The 21,104-nt window shown below is 49.2% G+C and overlaps 1 protein-coding gene across 5 annotated transcripts in view; it reads left to right on the top strand.

Annotated features, from left to right (window-relative positions):
• Nucleotides 1-2,474: 2,474 nt before the first annotated feature.
• The window catches only part of CDCP1 (CUB domain containing protein 1), a 59,016-nt gene continuing 40,386 nt past the window's right edge, over nt 2,475-21,104 (top strand). For all 5 annotated transcript variants that reach the window (XM_027581892.2, XM_027581889.2, XM_027581888.2 and 2 more), the window contains exon 1: nt 2,475-2,626. In XM_027581892.2, coding sequence (XP_027437693.1) covers nt 2,545-2,626 — 82 coding nt within the window. In that variant the 5' untranslated portion in view covers nt 2,475-2,544. The remainder of the gene's footprint in view (nt 2,627-21,104) is intronic.

Raw genomic sequence — 21,104 nt, 5'->3', positions numbered from 1 at the left:
CCGATGCGGGGCTCGATCCCAGGACCCTGGGATCATGACCTGAGCCGAAGGCAGATGCCCAATGACTGAGCCATCCAGGCGTCCCAAACATAAACATTTTAAAAGGGTGTTGGGGCACCTGGGTGGCTCAGTCGGCTGAGTGTCAGACTCTTGGTTATAGCTCGGGTTATGATCTCACGGTCATGATATCAAGCCCTCTGTGGGGCTCCTCACTCAATAGAGTCCCCTTCAGATTCTTCCCCCTGCCCCTCCCTGTTTGTGCCCACGCGTGCATGCATGCACTCTTTCTCTCTCTCAAATAAATAAATAAAATCTTTAAAAAACAAACTAGGGGCACCTGGGTGGCTCAGTCGGTTAAGTGGCTGCCTTCGGCTCAGAGCATGGTCCCAGGGTCCCGGGATCAAGCCCTGCATCGGGCTTTCTGCTCAACAGGAAGCCTGGTTCTCCCTCTCCCACTCCCCCTGCTTGTGTTCCCTCTATCGCTGTCTCTCCCTCTCTGTCAAATAAATAAATAAAATCTTTTTTAAAATAAATAAATAAATAAAAATAACAAACTAGAAGTATGCCTGGGTGGCTCAGTCAGTTAAGCATCTGCCTTCGGCTCAGGTCATGATCCCAGGGTCCTGGGATTGAGTACGGCATCGGGCTCCCTGCTCAGCAGGGAGTCTGCTTCTCCCTCTCCCTCTGCTGCTCCCCCTGCTTGTGCTCTCTCTCACACACACACAAGTAAAATCTTTAAAAAAATAAAAAAACTAAAAGGGTGTTTAGATTTTTCTCAAGATTTCTTTCTCTTGATGAGCTTGCCCTCAGTTCAGTGGGGAGAACCAAGCGCCTCCCTACTTTTCTCATCTTCCTCCTTCTCTCTAGGCCTCAGTTTCCCCACCTATCTGCCTGATGAGGAAAGTGGAGCAGAAGATGAGCTCACAGTTCAGGCCTTTCTAAGGCCTTCTAGGGAAAGGGTGGGTCCTGCCCTCAGTCTGGACATCTCTGCCTCCCTTGTGGACCATGGGCTCCCGAGTGCAGAGTTTGCTTTATTCTCATCAGGGAAGACACAAAGAAGGAAGGGCAGGAAGCTCCTAAGAGACGACTTCTCACCTGGTGCACAAGGAGCTCAGGGGCTACTGGGAGATGTTCAGTGCCCCCCAAGAATTAGGCAGAAGTTGGGGCTGGACAGCAGGCTGATGCTCGTGCATGTGCTCCGGTTCCTGTCCCAGCCCTCCTAGGCTGCTCTGGGTGACCCTGACCCAGCCTCTGGCTGCCCACAGGCACAGGTAGCCCCAGGGGGCCCCAGGGAGTCATTCTGGCAGACCCCTAGTCTGCCAGCTGAGTCCCCGAGCCATCTACTATCTTTCCCTGTGGCCCTGTTGCCCTAGGCTTGGTGTGTGGCCTATAGGGTGGAAAGAGAACCCACAGGGGCACCTAAGCCAGACACCCAAAGCACAAAGGCGGCTGGGAGGAGGCAAAGAGCCCAAGCCGTGGATTTTTACAGCCCCAGACTGGCTTGGATGCTACATGTCCAGACCACACATACTACTCCAGACACAAGGAAGGCGCGCTTGTGGACATGTTTGGATTTCCAGGCTCTTGCGTTCATTCACTCATTCATGGATTCTTCAAAGCAACTCTGCTGGAGGGAAACCCTTCCTGCGCTGTGAAACCCTGCCTCTGTAAATTCCTGACTGGCCTTGGGCAGTGTGTCTCCTCTGTAATGTGGAAGGGATGCCTTGAGCATTAGAAATGCTGCAGATAGGGGCGCCTGGGTGGCTCAGTCGTTAAGCGTCTGCCTTCGGTTCAGGTCATGATCCCAGGGTCCTGGGATGGAGCCCCGCATCGAGCCCTGCATCGTGCCGGGCATTAAGCCCCATATCGAGCCCCATACCGAGCCCCGCATCCGGCTCACCGCTCGGCGGGAAGCCTGCTTCTCCCTCTCCCACTCCCCCTGCTTGTGTTCCCTCTCTCTCTCTGTCAAATAAATAAGAAAGAAAGAAAGCAAGCAAGCAAGCAAGCAAGCAAGCAAGCAAGCTGCAGGTAAAGTGCCTGAGGCTGCAGACACACAGTTCTCGCGGCCCAATCAGGTAGGAGTCGAGCGAGCCCACGAGAAATCAGGGCTTGGCTGATCCACAAATATGATTCCCTTGCAAAATAGGGCTCACATGGGCTTTCTTGTCGCCCGGACGGTGAAGAGAAAGCTGATCGGCTTCCCCAAGAGCGACCTTCGCGCCTGTAGGCACAAAGGTTTGATCACTGTCCGGCTGGAGAGGGAAGACTAGCCCGGGAAAGCGGCGACAAGTCCCAGCACCCTGGGAGGGAGGGGCGGGCGCTGCGGCAGGAAGGGGGGGAGGAGACAGAGGAGCGGACAGGCCGGGCCAGCTCGGGCTCCCGGGCGCAGGGCGGAGTCCGGGGCGGCCCGCCCGCACGCAGGTGAGCTAGCCGGGGCGGAGCGCAGCGCAGCGCAGCTGGTGCCAGGCTCGGGCGCCCGCGGCCGCCGCTCGGAGCCACCGGCCACAGCCGATTTCCCCAGCGAGGCCGAGGCGCCCCGGAGCCATGGCCGGCCAGAACTGCGGGGTCACAACCGCGCTGCTCGGGGTCCTGCTGCTGGGTGCCGTGCGCCTGCCGCGCGGAGCGGGTGAGTGCGGTGCGGCGGTAGCGGGTGGCGCGGAGTGGTGTTGGTGGCCCGCGAGCAGGGTCCCGGCGGAGGGTGCGGAGGCGCCGAGGGTCGCCGGGTGCGGTGGTTGCTGAGTCGGGACGGGGGCGATGCAGTTGGGATGCACCAACGGCGCGGAGTCCCCGGGACCGCCCGGCTCCAGGGCGCGCGGCGTTGGGCGAGGTGGCCGTGCCCTCCTGGGTTCCAAGCGACCTCGTCCTGGGCGCAGGCCGTGGCACCTAGGAGTGTCCCCGGAGCGGGGAGCCCGGCGGTCGGGGGATGAGCCCCGCGCCGACGGCGCAGGAGGAAGTAAGAGCGCGCCCCGACCGATTCCCGGCGACCTGCGGCGCCCTGGGGGCCTCCCGCGGGTGCTTGGGGGCGCCGGGGCTGGGCGTGGGGAAGGAGCTATGCCCTCCTGGCCCACCCTCTACCTCCTCGCCGGGCCAGGGAGAAGGCGCAAGAGTACAGTGGTTTGGCGCTCGACAGCTCATCGGATCACCCTTGTCCCGGTCCGCACGCTGCATTCTAGCTCTCCCGAAGTTCCGGAACATTAATTTGAAAATGAAAGCGCCGGGCGGGAGAAGGCCGGTAGGATACCTCACCGCCAGGCATCTGCGCCGCGGAGGCGCAGCAGTCCGGCTCCTCGCGCCTCTGGGTAGAGTCTGCACTTGGGCCGCCGAAGGGGGTCGGCGAGGGGGCGTTCCAGAGAAGTGTGTGAATTTCCAGTTGTTCCGGTTGTGGGGAGGGACTGCCACCTCCCCGCTGCCTCTGCGCTGCGGGTGCCTGCGGGGAGGTGCCCTGCGGATCCTGCAACTATCAAAACACAGAAATAAGCAGCTGTACGAACCTGACTGGAGGCCTTTCCCGAAACTAGCACAGGTTTTGTGATTTTTTAAAAGAGCTATCCAGGAAGCGATTTGATTATTCTTTGCTGCAGCAGGAGGGCGGGGAGTTGTATTTGGCAGGTAGGTAGATTGTGTGAATTAAGTTAAGGAATAAAGCCAAGCGGGTGCGTTGAACTTTGGCGTTGTGGCAAATGCCACCATTACAAACCCACAGGAAAGCTTCCTTGTTCCTTCCTCCAACAGTGTCCGGTAACATTGCTGCACAGTTCATAGAACATTTTAAGACTTCATTTAAAACCTTGTACACGTATGCATATTTACTGTAGAACACATTCACTGTCAGACTGAATTTTCCAGATTTCCTTTGGGGAAGAAAAAAGTTTAAGAATAGAGTGATTTCGTGAGCAAAAATGTGTGTAAATGTGTGTGAGAAAAATGCGTGTCCAATCACACTTGGGAGCTGTATGGAAATTGGAATTGTTTGGGATGTTTTGCATTGTCTGTGATACCCAGAACAACTCCAGTAAGAATACAGTGTCAGTCAAGGCATTAGTCATGACAAGGATGACAGGCTGGCCTGAGCTGGCCTCTGTTAATGCGTCTGATTTCACCCGGTGGCTGCCATTTTGGTTCCTGGTAGCTCCAGCAGAGTCCCTTCCTTCCAGGAAGTGCCTGACTCTGGGAGCCATGTCTCATGGTACAGATATAAGTATGGGGAAGCCTAGCAACTTCCCATCTCACTTTCTTAAATCCTTCCTGTGGTCCTCAGAACTGGCTCTGTCCGGCCACATCTCTGGCCTGAACTGAGGACCGTGTCTTGGAGGTTAGAGCTGTTGCGGAGTAAAGCTGCTTTGCCTGAAGTCTTGGGGGTGGCCTAACGGGTATGGGCCTTTGAAGAGTTACTAGAGTCTGTTCAGAAAAGATGGAGACACAGTGAACTTGTTTTTTAAATCTCTGAACTCGGGCTGGGGTGCCTGGGTGGCTCAGTCCTTAAGCGCCTGCTTTCGGCTCAGGTCATGATCCCACAGTCCTGAGATCGAGTCCCGGATAGGGCTCCTTGCTCAGCGGGGAGCCTGCTTCTCCCTCTCCCTCTGCCCCTCCCCCTGCTCATGCTTACTCTGTCTGACAAATAAATAAATAAAATCTTTTAAAAAATAAATCTCTGAACTCTGTTAACAAAGACTCGGTAGCGTGAAGGTGAGGTTGGCATCTCTGCAGAACTGAACTGTAAAGGGAAGTTTGTGTCTTAGTGTGGTGTGTTGCGTGGGTTTGATGTAACCACCCGCCCTCCCACTTCCAAGAGTGAGGGACTAGTTAAGTTGGAATCATAACTTTGTTAAAACCTCAACTTGGTGACTTCTTAAGAACTGCTGAGATACCAGAATCTGGGTCAGTGACCCCATTCTTGCTGCCATTGTTTTTTGCCAGAACTGTGAGCAGTCATCAAACAATGTGTTCACTCACCCTCGATGAGTATGTGTGTTCATCATTCTTCAGATTCAAATGAGGAGCTGGCGGCTGTTGTCTGGAATGTGTAACTGGCAGGACTGAGGATTCTTCCTCACCCCCACAGATTTTCATGACTTAGGGTCAGAGAGGGGTGCTCTGCTGACTGTAGGGAGCTGCTCTGGTGCTGGCCCATCAGCCTCAGTGTTCACCTCAGATGCTGCCATTTTGTCTGTGAAGTCTGTACCCTGCCTGCACACACGCTCTTCTGGGGGTTCTCCCAGGCTTTCAAGGTAGGGGAAGGAAGTGGAAAACATCAATTAAAATGTTTCAAGTAATATATAGTTATTGTAGAAAAATTGGTAATAAATATAACCAACATGAAAAAAATTAATCTCTGAGCAAAGCACCTTGGTCATTTTGGTGCAGTCTTATCTCGGGGGTGTGTGTGTGTGTAAAACCAAATATGGGACCATCCATTGTATGGCTTTCACCAGTCCCATTGGACATTTAAGTTGCTTTCCACTTTTCCTGCTAAAAAACAGAACATGTCCGACAATAGGGGACTGCTTATATCAATTCTGATAGGTCCGTTCAGTGAAAAGTAATTACATAGCACAGGGACACCTGGGTGGCTCAGTCGGTTAAGCGTCTGCCGTCGGCTCAGGTAGTGATCCTGGGTGGGATTGAGTCCCGAGTCGGGCTCCCTGCTCAGCGGCGAGTCTCTTCTCCCTCTCATTCTCCCTCTGTACTCTCCCTCCCTCTCTCTCTCTCTCAAATAAATAAATAAAATCTTTTTAAAAAAATCTTTAAAAATATTACATAGCACAGATTCTATACTGACATAAAATGATGTTATCTTTGTGTTGTCGAGGTTATAAAATAGTATAAGCTGGATTAGCTCGTTTGGATATATCTGAGAATGTGTTCTTGTTCACTGTATTGTTCTGCACTTTCTTGACGATTCTGTCTGACTAAAACTCTGGAAATAGAATTGCTGGCATGAAGAATAGAGAAAATGTTCGGGCGGTGGATCTGTCCTCCCCCGTGGCCCCGTGGAGGGCTCATCCTGTGGTCCTGGTGTACATTCCAGCCGTCATGTGTAAGCAGCTGGTTCCCACACTCGCAGGCTGTCCTCACTGTTTCAGTAACATCTAGGGAAGAAGTTTTTTCCTCCCTCTAGGTCAGCAAGTAGGGTCTAAACAGTGTTCTAAGAATCTTAGGAACACCCCAGCTAGATGGTACTAATAGTCCAACAATGATTTTTTTTTTTTTTTTTTTTTTTGGCCAAAAACCAACCAACCAAACCAAACCAAACCAAACCAAACAAAACCCAGGGGGCACCTGGGTGGCTCAGTCAGTTAAGCATCTGCCTTCGGTGAGGGTCATGATCTCGGGGTCGGGAATCTAGCCCTGCAGTAGCGGACTCCCTGCTCAGTGGGGGTCTGCTTCTCCCTCTCCCTCTGCCCCTCGCCCCCACTTGTGCATAAATAAAATCTTAAAAAAAAAAAAAAACCCAGAACTGAATCACTTTGCTTACAACACAAGCCTCACCTGGGATTCTGCACAGCAGTGCTGACTTGGGTTTGGATAGGGGAGGGAGTGGAGTTTGCTGGTTGGAGGGATTCACGATTGAGCTCAAGGTGGGTGGGGCAGAGGGGGATGACAAGACCCCTGCTCTCGGAGACCTGGTGGCTAAGGCTCTCCACCTGACTGATTAAGAAAAGTTCATACCCTTTAATTATGATTCTAAATTATAAAAATTATCCCACAATCAAATTATTTCAAACCACTTCCAACAGCCTTGTAATTAGCCCTTCACCTTCTCCCAGGCAGCTGGCAATGCTCTTGACAACCAGGCCAGGAAAGCCAAGTTTCCTACCTCACCTCCTTGTAGCCTTGAGTTTGTATTCAGTACATCATTCTTAAAAATCACTAATTACTTCTTGTCATAGTTAACACATATGGAGCATCTGCTCTGGACCAGCCACTCTTCTGAGTATTTTATATGTAAGCATGTCTCACTTACCATCAGTAATTCATTCTTTAATTTTTTTTAAGATTTTACTTATTTATTCATGAGAGACAGAGAGAAAGGGAGGCAGAGACAGAGGGAGAAGCAGGCTCCCTGTGGAGCAGGGAGCCTGACGCCGGGCTCGATCCCAGGACCCTGGGATCATGACCTGAGCCAAAGGCAGACGCCTAACCGACTGAACTACCCAGGCGCCCCTAATTCATTCTTTAAAACCAGACATTCTGCATGAAACACAAACTGATGCCCTACGTCTCATTATTTCATATGGGAAAAACTGTAACAACCCAAACCCCCAACCATTTCCAAAAGCATAAACACAGAAAGACACCCATCTGTAATTAACCGATTCTATTCAGTGTGAAAGACATAGGATGTCACTTCCGGATTGCCAAACCGTTTATGTGGTTCTTGGCGGACAGCTGCTTTGTGTGTAGTAACTTGCTGAACCCCCCCTTGTCGACACTCGGGGCATCTCCACCAGATCCTGACACTCCACCTATTGTATTTGCAACTTAAGTCGAGACCTTCTATTATTTTGTTTAAAATGTTGTGTTATGTTTGGAGCTGTAAATATTCCTGTTTCCTCCCTTTCCCCCAGAAAGAACTATGATAGATGAAACAAGGTTTGAGTCATAAAAACTAAGCTAGGGGCGCCTGGGTGGCTCAGTAGGTTGGGCAGCTGCTTTAGGCTCAAGTCATGATCCAGGGTCCTGGGATTGAGCCCCTCATCAGGCTCCCTGCTCAGCGGAGAGCTTGCTTCTCCCTCTCCCTCTGCTGCACCCCCTGCTTGTGCTCTCTCTCTCTCTGTCAAATAAATTAATCTTTTAAAAAAATAAAATAAATAAAAACTAAGCTGCTTTCTCCTAAGAAAATGTAAATTGAGGAGGTGTCTTTGAGGAAACCTGCTAGCATTTTACCTGTCCATCCTTAAGCAAGTACCCCCACGAAGACCCCTGTGTTGAGGGGCACAGACAGGTGAAGTCACTTGCCCAGGGTTACCCAGCTGGTAGGGAATGATGCTAAGATGGCGGCCCAGGTAGCCTGACCGCAGAGCCCGGCTCCTGTCACCAGTGCCCAGTAATAACCCCGGTGCGCAGTGGGACTCCTGAAGACTGCGTTTGCTAGTCCTCTCAGAGACAATGTCTGTGCTCCAAACATGTCCTTTCATTTAAAACAAAACAAGCAACACTTAGTGCTGTGCTCATATTTGTTCTCTATGTGCTTTTAATATTCAAAGAATTTCAAGACTGTGCTTCGAAAACACCTGGACGCGGTAACAAAAATTCAAAGAGTAGGAAAGGGTGTGTGGGAGGAAGCATGCCCCTGTCCACCTCTGACCCCGGGTTTTCTCCCAGAGGCAGCCATGGTTTCTTAGGCATTGTTCCTGAGCTGTTCTACACATGTCCAAGTTTATAAACGTATGTACCTTCCTTCTTTACACAGCAGGAGCGTAACCATAGTATACAGGATAGGATGTTTCTCGCACGTGTCTTGATTTAGTTCACTTCTTGTGATTTTATCCATCTTGGGCTCACTCCAGATTGGAACATATGGGGGCTGTCATTCTTTTTGACGGCTGCCTGATATTCCTTGCTGTGGGCACAACATGTTACATTTCACCAGCCCCTTACTGGTGGATTGTTTCCAGTCTCTTGTCTTTATTTATTTTATTTTATTTTTATAGGATTTTACTGATTTATTTGAGAGTGAGAGAGAGAGCATGAGCAGGGGGAGGGGCAGCGGGAGAGGGAGAAGCAAGCTCCCCGCTGAGCAAGGAGCCTGATGTGGGACTCGATTCCAGGACCCTGAGATCGTGACCTGAGCCAAAGTCAGACCCCTTAACCCACTGAGCCAGCCAGGCACCCTGGTCTTTTATTTTTATAAACAGAGCCTCAGTGACCATATTTGCAGTTGACTTCATTAAGCATATAGGCAAGTTACCTGTGGGTTAAAATTCCTGGAGGAGGGAATTACTGGATCAAAGGATTTGTACAGAAAGTAACAAAGAACAGATGGAGCAAAGTGAGTGACAGAAGTGAGACAACTTGCCCAAGGTCACAGCTAATGAGCGGTGGTGCTTATCTGTGAATCCGGGCAGACCCGTTTCAGAGTGCAGGCTCTGCACCTCCCCACACTGCGGTTTACTCCTTCCTTTCATCTTTCCAGCTGAAACTAACCATACATTTTCAGCAAGAGAAACGTTTTAAACTTCCTTTTAAATATTTACTTTTGGCTAAGGGCTCAGTGTGCCTGGAGTCCTGGGTGTCAGGAAGACTGAGGCCAGGCATGGGTTCTGGTGGCACCTCACGTTGATAGTGAGGAGTCATTTGTTCTTACTGACTTTTTACATAGGTGAGTCTCATGGTTAAGGTGTAACACACTCTAAGGTGCTGTAGCACACAGACTCAAGTGTGGGTCATGGCTCAAACACAACAGATGCATATTTCATGCTTATGTAAGCTCCCAAACAGGGGATCCCCTCCAAGCAGTGATGAGGACCCAGGCTCCTTCCGCTTTCTTGCTCTGACATCTTCAATGTGTGGTCATCCACATCAAACTGACAGAAGACAGCAGAACACAAAGGGACTCACGTGGGAGGTTTTTATGGCCCGAGCATAGGAGTCATTTCAAATCATTTGTGCTGCCATTCTTTTGGCTAAAACTCAGTGGCATGGCCCCATCCCACTGAAAGGGAAACTGAAATGTAGTCTAGATGTGACCTTGGAAGAAGTTAGCATTGTCCAGTTGGCAAGGCAGTGGGCAGAGTGGGCAGAGCACCAGACTTAAGAGTCAGGACACGTGGTGGTAACCTCAAGTCTCATCAACCATGAGCTTTAGGACGTGGGAAAGTTGCCTCGCCTCTCTGGGCCTCGGTTTTTCCAATCTTTAATGTAGGGGCTTGGACCATGCAGAGGAAGCACCAGCCCTCATGTTTTATGAGCTGATTTTAAACCAAAGATGATCTGCGGGCTTCCTGGAGACCCCTGAGCTAGGAGAACAGCTCAGGCAGGTTCATATCCAATTCCCATGAGCTTAGTGGCCAGAACGGACCCTGGCACTTAGGTAGCATGTAATAAATTATACGTGGAATGAACAGATGGGGACTCCAGGTCAAGCCTCGAGCCGAGTCTTTTTAGGAGGGAACGAGCTCAGAGAAGGTAGGTGACTTCTTTGAGTCACACTGTTGGAAGGGGCTGAGGGCCCGAAGTTCTAAACCTCAGGTCTTCTGGCTCCAGATCTGATGCCGATCAGACAGAAGAGGAGGGAGAGGGAAGCTCAGTCCTGGAAAGTAGAAAAAAAGAGAATGTGGATTGACAGAGGGGACCACGGCTTTCTGCTCCTGCAGAGGGTGGAGGAGACCTCTCTGACGGTCCAGGTTCTAGGCGTCACACCAGGACCTGGGAGCGTCACCGCATAGAAGACGAGCTCAGTCTCTGCTGGTCCCCTGAACGTGGGTTCAAGAGGCAGTGGGTGGGGGTGGGAGTGGGTCCACAGGAATGCAACCCCACTGCTGGAAACTTTCAAGGGAATCACCAGAAAATGATGAGGACTTGCTTGAGATACAGCGAAGGAAGCAGGGAGTAAAGCCATGTGTGCGCGTGCGCGTGCGCATGTTCAGGTGGGCAGCACGACTCTTGTCATCTTGCTATCTTTGTGTCTCACATGAGCTCAGGAAAAGAGGCTAGAAGAAAGGAAGTCCCACTGCAAGCACCCAGCCTTGCAGGTGCTCAGCAGAGTCCCCCTGTGTGGAGGACTGTTTCTTGGTGGCAGGAATGATCGTGACAAGGACTCTGTATTGTCCTGCGTGATCTCCCCCATTTGAGCCACATTGCCCCCACAGCATCCTGACCGGGTTGGCATGGTTTGGTTTGGTTTTCTCTAAATAGTGATGCTGAATCTGTGAGAGAACACAATAGAAAATCAGATTTTGCTTTACAGACATTCACTTTACAACTTGTATGAAATGAAAAGTTCTTTCTTCAACTACTGGACTTAAAAAAGTAATCGGCACTTCTCAAGTCTCTCCTGAGCAGAGGAACCCAAGACCAGGGCACCAGTGAGAGCCTAGCTGGTCTGACTTTGCTGGGGAGGGTCTGTCCTCTCGGACCAGCCGTGCATGCTGCCTGATGCCAACACACCTCAGCAATATGACTCCAACACCAGTAAACGCCTCACTTCAGAGTGGGAGCATCTTTAAGTAATGAGTTGGGAAATATCTCAAAAGAATGAATTAAAACTGTTCCATAAGCACAGATGATGTAGCTTTCTTTAAGTTTTAAGTGAAATGCCGATACTCCTGACCCTCCATGACAGAAGACCAGAAGATTCTGGGTGAAATGTGCCATTTCTGCAAAAACGTACAAAGTACCGATCTGCTGTCTCTGTCTGGGATGATAAAAGATAGTCTCCAGAAATGAGTTTCATCAAAGTCTAATGAGTCCCCAAATTACGTGGAGTTTAAGCTGTCGTTTGGGGGGTGGGGTCCACCATGTGGCCACGCACGATGCCACACAATGCTTGGAGCCCTGAGGAGCCTTCTGTAGCCCTTGACGATGTGTGGTCCAGCTGGGAGCTGGGCAAGGATGGTGTCCATCCTGGCACACACCGATCCATCCAAACAGATGCCTTATCTTCCGGTACTCGTCTGGGGGCAGGAACATCAGGCAGTTTCAAACAAAAATGTTTGGCTAAAGCAGTGTTGAGCCTGAAAACAACTCACAGATGTTTGGTGAGAGGTCCGGGGACACCATGAGGGCTGCAGAGATAAAGCCCCTGAGTGTGAAGGGCTCGGGGCATCTCCTGGACCCAGACAGACATCTGGCTCTTATGCAGAGTGGCACGCCACGGTGGGGGAGAGGCCAAGAGCCAGAAGCATGGAGGTAGGCACTACGGTATGCTGCTGCTCCCGCTGGAGGCCCCGGGCAGCTGGGAACACTGTCTTCGGGAAGATTCAGCAGCGGTGATGGGCTATCCTCCTTGCTGAGCTCCAGGGAGGGGGGCGCAGAGAAATGGAAGGAGTTGAGCCAGAGGTCTAACTGGGCTCACGGTTACCTGCTAGCTTTTTGGAAGCAGTCTCATTCAGACAAGCGTTGGGATAGGGCAGAGCTTGGTTCAAGTCCTGACTCCCCCACCTCTTAACTAGACGACTTGGGCTAGTTACTTAGCCTCCCTACGACTCAGTGTCCTCAGTTCCAAATGGGGACATGGCAGCACCTCATGGGTAGCTGGAGGTCTGTATGAAATCACATCTGTAAACCACTCAGCACCCGGTCTGGCCGAGAACAGATTCCTCAGTTAATGAGAATTGCTATTTCTTTGATTATTTGAGTTGAGCCCACGAAGAACTTGGAGATTTTCAAGAGCAGATGGTCTGGATGGAGGTGCCAGGTCATGGTCTGCATAACCAGGTTGCTCGTGGGAGACAGAGGTTGTTCTCTGGTCTCTGCTACCACACGCTGTGCTTCAGTTACTGTCCCCGTGCAGGTGACTTTGGGCAGGTGTGAGGACATCTCATGGGAAGTTTCTAGAAGTGAAGCTGCTGGATTAAAAATGGCAAGAAGTCGGGGTGCCTGGGTGGCTCAGTCAGTTAAGCGTCTGCCTTCAGCTCAGGTCATGATCACAGGGTCCTGGGAACAAGCCCCACGTCAGGCTCCCTGCTCAGTGGGAAGCCTGCTTCTCCCTCTACATCCCCCCACCCTGCTCGTGCTCTCTCTCTCACTCTCTCTCAAGTAAATGAATAAAATCTTAAAAAAAAAATGGCAAGAAGTCATTCTCAATGACACTAGAACAAATTTTTAAAAATTGTTTGCAAGTGAGTCCCTATGCGTGCGTGCACACACACACACATATTTTCTGTTAGCCAAGAAACTGACTAGACCAGTTTTATGTAACTTTAATGCCATGCCCAATTTATCTGCGAAATGAATGAGAACACCCAGTAGGCTTCTGAGGGTTATAGTATTCTTGTGAGCAGGTGTCATACACCAAGACTAAGCTAGAATGTGCCAAGCCGTGGAAACAGAGCTGGACCCCTGCCTTTAATCCTCCCCCCTCCACCCAGAGCTGAAGAAGGATTACCCAACCGGCCCAGAAGTCGCTGACAATCTTATCAGGCACTTCAGCCTTGGGCTAAATCTGTGGGGAGCAAGTTCTCAACTTGTTAGAACATAGAAGACGTTTTTCAAATTGTAAACAGTAGGGCGCCTGGGTGGCTCAGATGGTTAAGCGTCTGCCTTCGGCTCAGGTCATGATCCCAGAGTCCTGGGATCGAGTCCCGCATCGGGCTCCCTGCTCCTTGGGAGCCTGCTTCTCCCTCTGCCTCTCTCTCTCTCTCTCTCTTTCTGTGTGTGTCTCTCATGAATAAATAAATAAAATCTTAAAAAAAAAATTGTAAACAGTGCTTGGGTCATGCAGAAGCCCATCACCACCCAATGCAGCCGAACACTGCCATCCAAATCTTTCAGCCTCCCTGGTCTGTGCCTGACCTGTGTGGGGAATACAATACAAGTTCTAGCCAGGGACCTGGGACCCAAGGAAGGTGTGTCCCACTGGCACCTGGAAGCTCTAGATAAGCATCTTCTGCTCCTTGTCCTGGTAGTTGGAGACTGGAAACAACCCAAATGTCCTTCCTTATAAGCCTGGTTAAGTAGATGATGATAAATCCCAACAGTAGAATGCTACATAGCCATTTAAGGCAATTGGGTAGCTTTCAGTGTACTGATATGGAGTAACCCCCAAGATATATTACGGACAGGAAAGTGTGAAGTTCAGAACAGTGAGTATAGCGCATTGCCTGTTGGCAAAAGGAACTGAAATAAAATCAGGGTGACATACAGATATATACTTACATATTCAGAGAGTACCTGTGTGAGGACACACAAGCGGACATCACTGGTTGCCCCTGACAAAAACCCCAGATGCAAGATAAAAGTAAGACTTTTTACTGATCAAAACTCTTTTTTTTTTTTGCTTTGTGCTTCATGTATTACTTATCTAAATGTAAAATATATTTTTCAGCTCTATTATGCTATAATATACTGAGCACAAGATTTACCAATCTCAATGGCACTGTTCAACGAGTCTTGTCAAATGCATGATTCAACATTCCCACCACCCTGCAAAGTTCCTCCAGACCCCTTTGCAGTCAATCCCCAGGCAACGTTTGATTTGCCTTTTGCCTTCTAGCACCAAAGTTTTGCCTTAAAAATAGTCTTAAATTAAAAAAAAAATTTTTTTCAAAGCCAGGTATGAGGATAGCAATCAATACTTTTGTTAAAAAACAGATTTTGAGGGGCGCCTGGGTGGCTCAGTCATTAAGCGTCTGCCTTCGGCTCAGGTCATGATCCCGGGTCCTGGGATCGAGCCCCGCATCGGGCTCCCTGCTCCACAGGAAGCCTGCTTCTCCCTCTCCCACTCCCCCTGCTTGTGTTCCCTCTCTCGGTGTCTCTCTCTCTCTCTGTCAAATAAATAAATAAAATCTTAAAAAAAAAACAAACAGATTTTGTGAATGTAAATACTGTCTTCAAAAAGTCTACAGTTGCTTCCTGCAAGAATTTGGTTGTGTAGAAGGAACGGAGTAGAAGGATCAAGTCCCTAGGAATTGGAGAACTCATGACCAAAGCTGTCTTCTCCACGTGGAGTAACTTTTCTTGAAGAGGAAATTGCTGCATTTCTCGCCCTATCCACTCTTAGAGCCTAGCACTGAGCAGGCCTAGAGAATTTGATTTTTGGCTAGGAAGTCTTTGAAAGATCTAGCGCAATCTGAAGCCATTAGGTAATAAATCCCATCCATTCCACAGATCTTGGAGGCCCCCTGTGCTAGACGGTCAACATACAGAGGTAGGAAACCCCAGTCCCTTGCTCTCCAGGGACTCACCATCCAGAAGGGATTCAAACAGGTACACTGAGGGCTACAAATTAGAGGCCTAGAGGCCTTGACCCAGTTCTGTTTGGTGTGTTTTGAAAAAAGAAAAAGCTGAATCACAAAGTGTTTAGTAAAGCATGCACTTCGGATTCAGCAAATACCCTCTGTTGGCCTTTCTCATTTACATCGCCTGCTTGGGCCCCAAAAGCATGAGTTTGAGACACTGTCCAATGTGATAAATACACTTAAAAGATACATGTATAAAAACTGCAGTTGGGGATGATGGAGACTAGCTTTTGTAGGCAGGAAAAGAGGAGGAGCAGCACAAGGTGTTCTCCCGGTGTCTGATGTCTGTGGGACATCGTAACAAACCATGAGGTTGACTCTGGGGTGGAAATGTGGCTCTGTCATTCATTACCAATAATCCCACAGTGTTGTTCTGATATTTCCAGAGCATTTTCCCATCATCTCTGAAAAGACAACTTGCTAAGTGATCCACTATCTGGAAAAATGTAATTAAGGGTGATCCTTCAACTCCAGATGGCCAACACAAAAAGATGCTCAGCATCACTCATCATCAGGGAAATGCAAATCAAAACCACAATGAGATATCACCTCACACCAGTCAGAATGGCTAAAATCAACAACACAAGAAACAAAAGGTGTTGGCGAGGATGTGGAGAAAGGGGAGCCCTCTTGCCCTGTTGGTGGGAATGCAAACTGGTGCAGCCGCTCTGGAAAACAGTATGGAGGTTCCTCAAAATGTTAAAAATAGAACTACCCTAGGATCCAGCAATCATACTACTAGGTACTTACCCAAAGAATACAAAAGTACTAATTCAAAGGGATACGTGCACCCTGATGTTTATAGCAGCATAATCTACAACAGCCAAATTATGGAAGCAGTTCAAGCATCCATCAATTGATGAATGGATAAAGATGTGGTATATACATATACACATATACATATTTACACTACATCTTATTTATATATGATACATATATATCATAGACACACATGCACATGCATACAATGGAATATTAGTCATAAAAATGAATGAAATCTTGCTGTTTGCAACAACATTGATGGAGCTAGAGAATACTATGCTGAGTGAAATAAGTCAATCAGAGAAAGACAAATACCATATGATTTCACTCATATGTGGAATTTAAGAAACAAACAAGCAAGCAAAAGGGGGGGTGGGGAGAGAGAGAGAGAAACCAAGAGAGAGAATAAACTGCTGGTCACCAGAGGGGAGATAGGTGGGGGTGGGGGAAATAGGTGATGGGGATTAAGGAGCGCACTTGTCGTGATGAGCACGGGGTGTAGTATGAAAGTGTGGAATCACTCTATTGTACACCTGAAACTAATATTACACTGTATGTTAACTAACCGGAATTTAAATAAAAACTTTTAAAAAATAATGATCCTTCGATATACGGTTTATAACTGGAGACGAGCTATAGGAGCAAAACAGAACGTAGTTGAATGAGGATTAAATGCCTCCTTGCTCTGGGGTTTTCTAGCTGGTTTTGTTCCCATCCTCCTCTTTCCTTGATAATAGCACTTAGCAGTAGGACCAGCTCCTGCTGTAAGGAAGGAATATGGTTCATGAAAAGGAAAGTGCTCTGAACTACAGTCTCTTCTGTCCCTTTCGGGAATAACCATCTGCTGTTTTCTTCCACCTGCCAACACGATGTGCTTTGGGGCCAGGCTCCTCAAAACCCTCGTCTCAGCATTCTCGGTCCCCCAACCTTGTTTTTTATCTCCCTGAATTTTTAGCATAATGACCTTGAGATCACCGGCTGGTCCCAATACTGGCACTGTCCAGGTGCCAATATGACCATCCTTGTTGATGGAATTTGTTCCATGATGGCTGAACCCCCTATAATATCCATTCTTGTTGATTTAAGACCTTCCATGTCAATATCTTCTGCAACATCCATCCTCATGGACATAACACCTTCCGTAACAACCGTTCTTCTCTAGTGGCCCTCCTCAGTGAGGAGACATCTTCCATAACGGTTGATCATGTTGACATAACACCTCCCATAATCACCATGCTCTAGTGTAACGTATTCTTTAATGGCCCCCCTCATTGACATAACACCTCTTGGGAACTGTCCTAGCCCCTGTGGGTGAGGAAAGCATGTGTCTGTCTGGCCCCAAAGATTTGCTGAAGTGTGCAGCCTTCCTTTGCTGACCTGTTTTACCCGAGGTTTGCCAGAGAAATCACTTTGTGGGCCTGGCCTGTGGTTGTTTGAGAGAGCTTCATTTGGAGACTTGTTGTCCGAGCCAGGCTGTGTGGGTTGACACCCCCCTGCCCTTTAAGAATGCTGGAAACATCGATAACAGCAAGGGGTACTGATCCCTAATCCCTAAAACAAGAGATTCAAACAGTTGGCTCTCTTGGCTCCTGCGAAGGTGATATACCCACCCTCCCCCGTTATGTCCCCCCAAGTAACCAAGAATTTGGGTCTTTGCAGTTAAGAAACTGGCAGCCCTAAGGCCCCCCACAAAGACCCATTTTGCCCCTCTTTCGGCCACCACTTGGTGAAGGCTGATCCCCTGGCTGCAAATGCTGCCATCTGTCCTTCTGGTTGCAGCAAGGCTGGAGTGAGGGGTGAGTCATCCGGTGGTCATCCTCCAGACAGAGTATCAGGAACGAAGTTACGGAGGGAGTGGGGGAAGATGTCAGAGGTGACAGCAGGAGCGGACGTCATCCCTTGCCCAGGACTTGTCGTTCATGAGGAGAGTTGGGATCAGGGCTCTGAGGCGGGTAAGATGACAGGCCAAGAGAGGGGCTCAAACTAGGCAAACAGGCTTGTTTTGGATGGCTAGGCTCCTGCCTCCCTACCGAACACAGTATACCGTCACAGGGGCCTCTGTCTGCACTAGGGCGAAGGGCAGCGTTGATACTCAGAGTGGGTGTTGGAAAAGCAAACAGGATACTTTCTCTCTGCATTGATGTTGAGTGCTACACACTGAAGCGGGTCCCCCCCTAGCTGTGGCTGGGGCAAACGCTTGGGCCCCGGCTGGCTGCCCAGCAGCCTGTGACCTTGAGGGTGGACATCTTGGAGCAGCAACCATGCGTGGGCTTTGGAGTCAGGCGGTCCTGGGTTTGGATCTCAGCCATGCATCTTCCCAGCTGTGAATGTGAACAGTTTACCTAAAGCATGTGTGTAGGAAGTACCTGGCACGTGGCAGACGCCGAACACATCAGGGTGGTAGGTTATGGCCATCATTCCCAGAGGCCACCTCCCACCAGCCCCCAGCTTTGGCCAGCCCCTACACAGCCTAACACTTCTGGACTCTTGGGGTGTTAAGGCCAGGCTTCCCACTGGCTCTCTCCCTGACGTCTGGTTTTCATCTGAGGACCCTCTTTTTACTCTCGCTCTGCCCACAGGGCCAGGTGAGATGACCAGCCATGAGCTCTCTCGACCACGGCATGAGCTTCCCTCTGATGCCCTCCTCCACCTCCCTCCCCGTCACCTTCCAGCATCTGGGCACTGAAGTTTTACAGTAAATACAATGAGGTTAGACATCCTCGTGGATGTATACTTCCAGAAAAGCTGTCCACTTGACATAACACCATAATGGTAACTCAGCTCAGAAGGGAAAGCTCCGGAGCGCCTGGGTGGCTCAGTCAGTTAAGCATCTGGCTCTTGATTTCCACTTAAGTCATGATCTCAGAGTCGTGAGATCAAGCCCCACGTTGGGCTCCGCGCTTAGCAGAGTCTGCTTCTCTCCCTCTGCCCCTCCCAGCACACTGTCTCTCTCTCTCTCTCTGTTAAATAAATAAATCTTTAAAAAAGACGGGAAGGGGCGCCTGGGTGGCTCAGTCGTTAAGCGTCTGCCTTCGGCTCAGGTCATGATCCCAGGGTCCTGGGATCGAGTCCCACATCGGGCTCCCTGCTCAGCGGGAAGCCTGCTTCTCCCTCTCCCACTCCCCCTGCTTGTGTTCCTGCTCTCGCTATGTCTCTCTCTGTCAAATAAATAAATAAAATCTTTAATAAAAAATAAAAATAAAAAAAATAAAAAAGAAGGGAAGGATCCATGTCCTAGACAATACCATATACTCACCCAAACCCCTTTCCTTGAGCAGCTCAGCAGGTCCTGCCTGGTACCCCATCTGGTTACAAGTTCTATACTAGTTTTCTACTGCTGCATTACAAATTAGCACAAATTTAGTGGCTTCCAACAGCACCCATTAATTCACTCATAGTTCTGTAGGTCAGGAGTCCAGATATGATGTGGATGGGTTCTCTGCTCAGTCTCCCTAGGCTAAAATCAAGACATTGGCCAGGCTGTGTTCTTATCTAGAGTTCGGGTCCTCCTGTAAGCTCACAGGGTGGTAACAGAATTCAGTTCTTTGTGGCCATATGTCTGGGGTCCCCCTTTCCTCAGTAGCTGAAAACTGAGCCTGCTCACAGCAATTAGCTTCCCACACCCACACTCCCTGCCACCTGGCCCCCTCCATCTTCAAAACCAGCTACAGAGAATCCACCTCTACCAGTCGAATTCCTTTCACACTTCAATTCTCTTTCTCCAGGAAAAGCCCAGACTTTTTTAGGTTGCTCAACTGATTAGGTCAGGCCCACCAGGATAGTGTTGACCTGGCCCTACAACACCATCTAATCACATGAGTGACATCCCATAATATTCAGAGTCCTTCCCACACTCAAGGGGAAGAGAACACACACAGCACATGTCTTTGGGGCCATCTTGAAATTCTGCCCACCAGAGGGTTCAGAGGCTCAGGGGCTTTGTCCCCTCTTGGGGGGGATGGAGGCGATGGTGGCCATCTCTAGATGAGGGCCTACCACCAGCGCAGCCTTGTTCTTTGCACTTTACACATATAGTATCACTGCAATACTTGTAGAAGTCCCGCGTAGTCAATGTTTGGGGCCAAATAGTACAGATGAGAACCCTACAGTTTAAAGAAGTAAGATGGCTTTTCCCAAGCAGAGCAGCCAAGCATGGCCCCAGGGATGACTGGAGAGACTTGGCTCATGAGACAGAGTGTTACGTACATCAGGCTGAGTGGTGGAGGCAAGACTCGAGTGGCCCCAAGCACAGGTCAGGCCTTAATAGAAACTTCCCTCCTGCTGCCCCTCCCTGCTCCCCCAGGATCGGCTCTTCAAAGCTGCAGGCTGAACTGCAGAAATCAAATGTGGATGTTTTAATAATGAAGCATTTCCCCATTGCCCTCCCAACCCCATCTCTTAACATTAGCTTTGAGGGATGGTGAATAATAAGGTAGAAATGGGCTCATATAACCTTCTGGAAAAACCCATTTGAAACTAAATTTATTTTTAGTTTAACCAATTCATGGTTTATGTTCAGACAAGAGAGTTTTCTTGTCTATTGTTCCTAATCGCCAAGGAATGCAGGCCTGTTAGAACGCTGGTCATGGTAGCCCATCATTGGGTCTGCAGCACCGAGAAGGTCAAGGTCACTGAGCGCTGATGGCTAGCAGGCTGAGTGACTTTCTGACCAGCTGCTCACTTTGCAGAGAAATGCCCCTGCTTCTTTTTCATACCCTTCTGCCATCTTTTGAGTTTTCTAGTTATTGACATCATTTTTCGCTTAAAGAAAAATTTCTCCCCTTCTCAAAAGCAAATATTGTGTGTATGTATGAATTGAAGACTATGTGCCATTTTGCTCAATTTTTTGGTGGTTGTTCAAATCAGTGGTTAGCAATTCTCGGGTTTAGAAGTGAAGCACACCGACGTGATGCTCCATGAAATAAGCAAGACACGAAAGAACAAATACTGAATACCTTGTATGAGGTCCCCAGAGGAGCCAGATACATAGAGACAGAATGGTGGGTGCCAGGGGCTGAGGGAGGGAAACAGGGAGCTGGTATTTAATGGGGACAGAGTTTGGGAAGATGGGAAAGTTCTGGAGATGGATGTTGGCAGTGTTAGCAGAATAACGTAATTATACCTAATGTCACTGAACTGTACACTTAAAAATGGTTACTGTGGTAAGGTTTCTGTTATGTATACTTTGCCACAATTTTTAAAATGGGAAAAAAATATTTGTGGGGTTTATTTGTGGGTAGTGGAAGGATGAGTAGTCTCTTCTCTTTTTTCTTTTTTATCACAAGAAAAAAAATCAGTGAAGCGCCTTTCGATCCCAAGGCTTGCTTTGTAAATGTCCTTACCAGTGGATCTGCTTCTAACCCTATCCTCAGAAGAAGCCTTGCCACACACCCCACAGGGTCCCTCGGGCAGGGTCCCACAAGCCTAACTCACCGCACGCCT

The sequence above is a fragment of the Zalophus californianus genome, chromosome 1 (assembly GCF_009762305.2).
Source record: "Zalophus californianus isolate mZalCal1 chromosome 1, mZalCal1.pri.v2, whole genome shotgun sequence".
Taxonomy (NCBI): Eukaryota; Metazoa; Chordata; class Mammalia; order Carnivora; family Otariidae; genus Zalophus; species Zalophus californianus.
The sequence above is the reverse complement of the archived record's forward strand: the minus strand, read 5'-3'. Positions and strand labels throughout refer to the sequence as shown.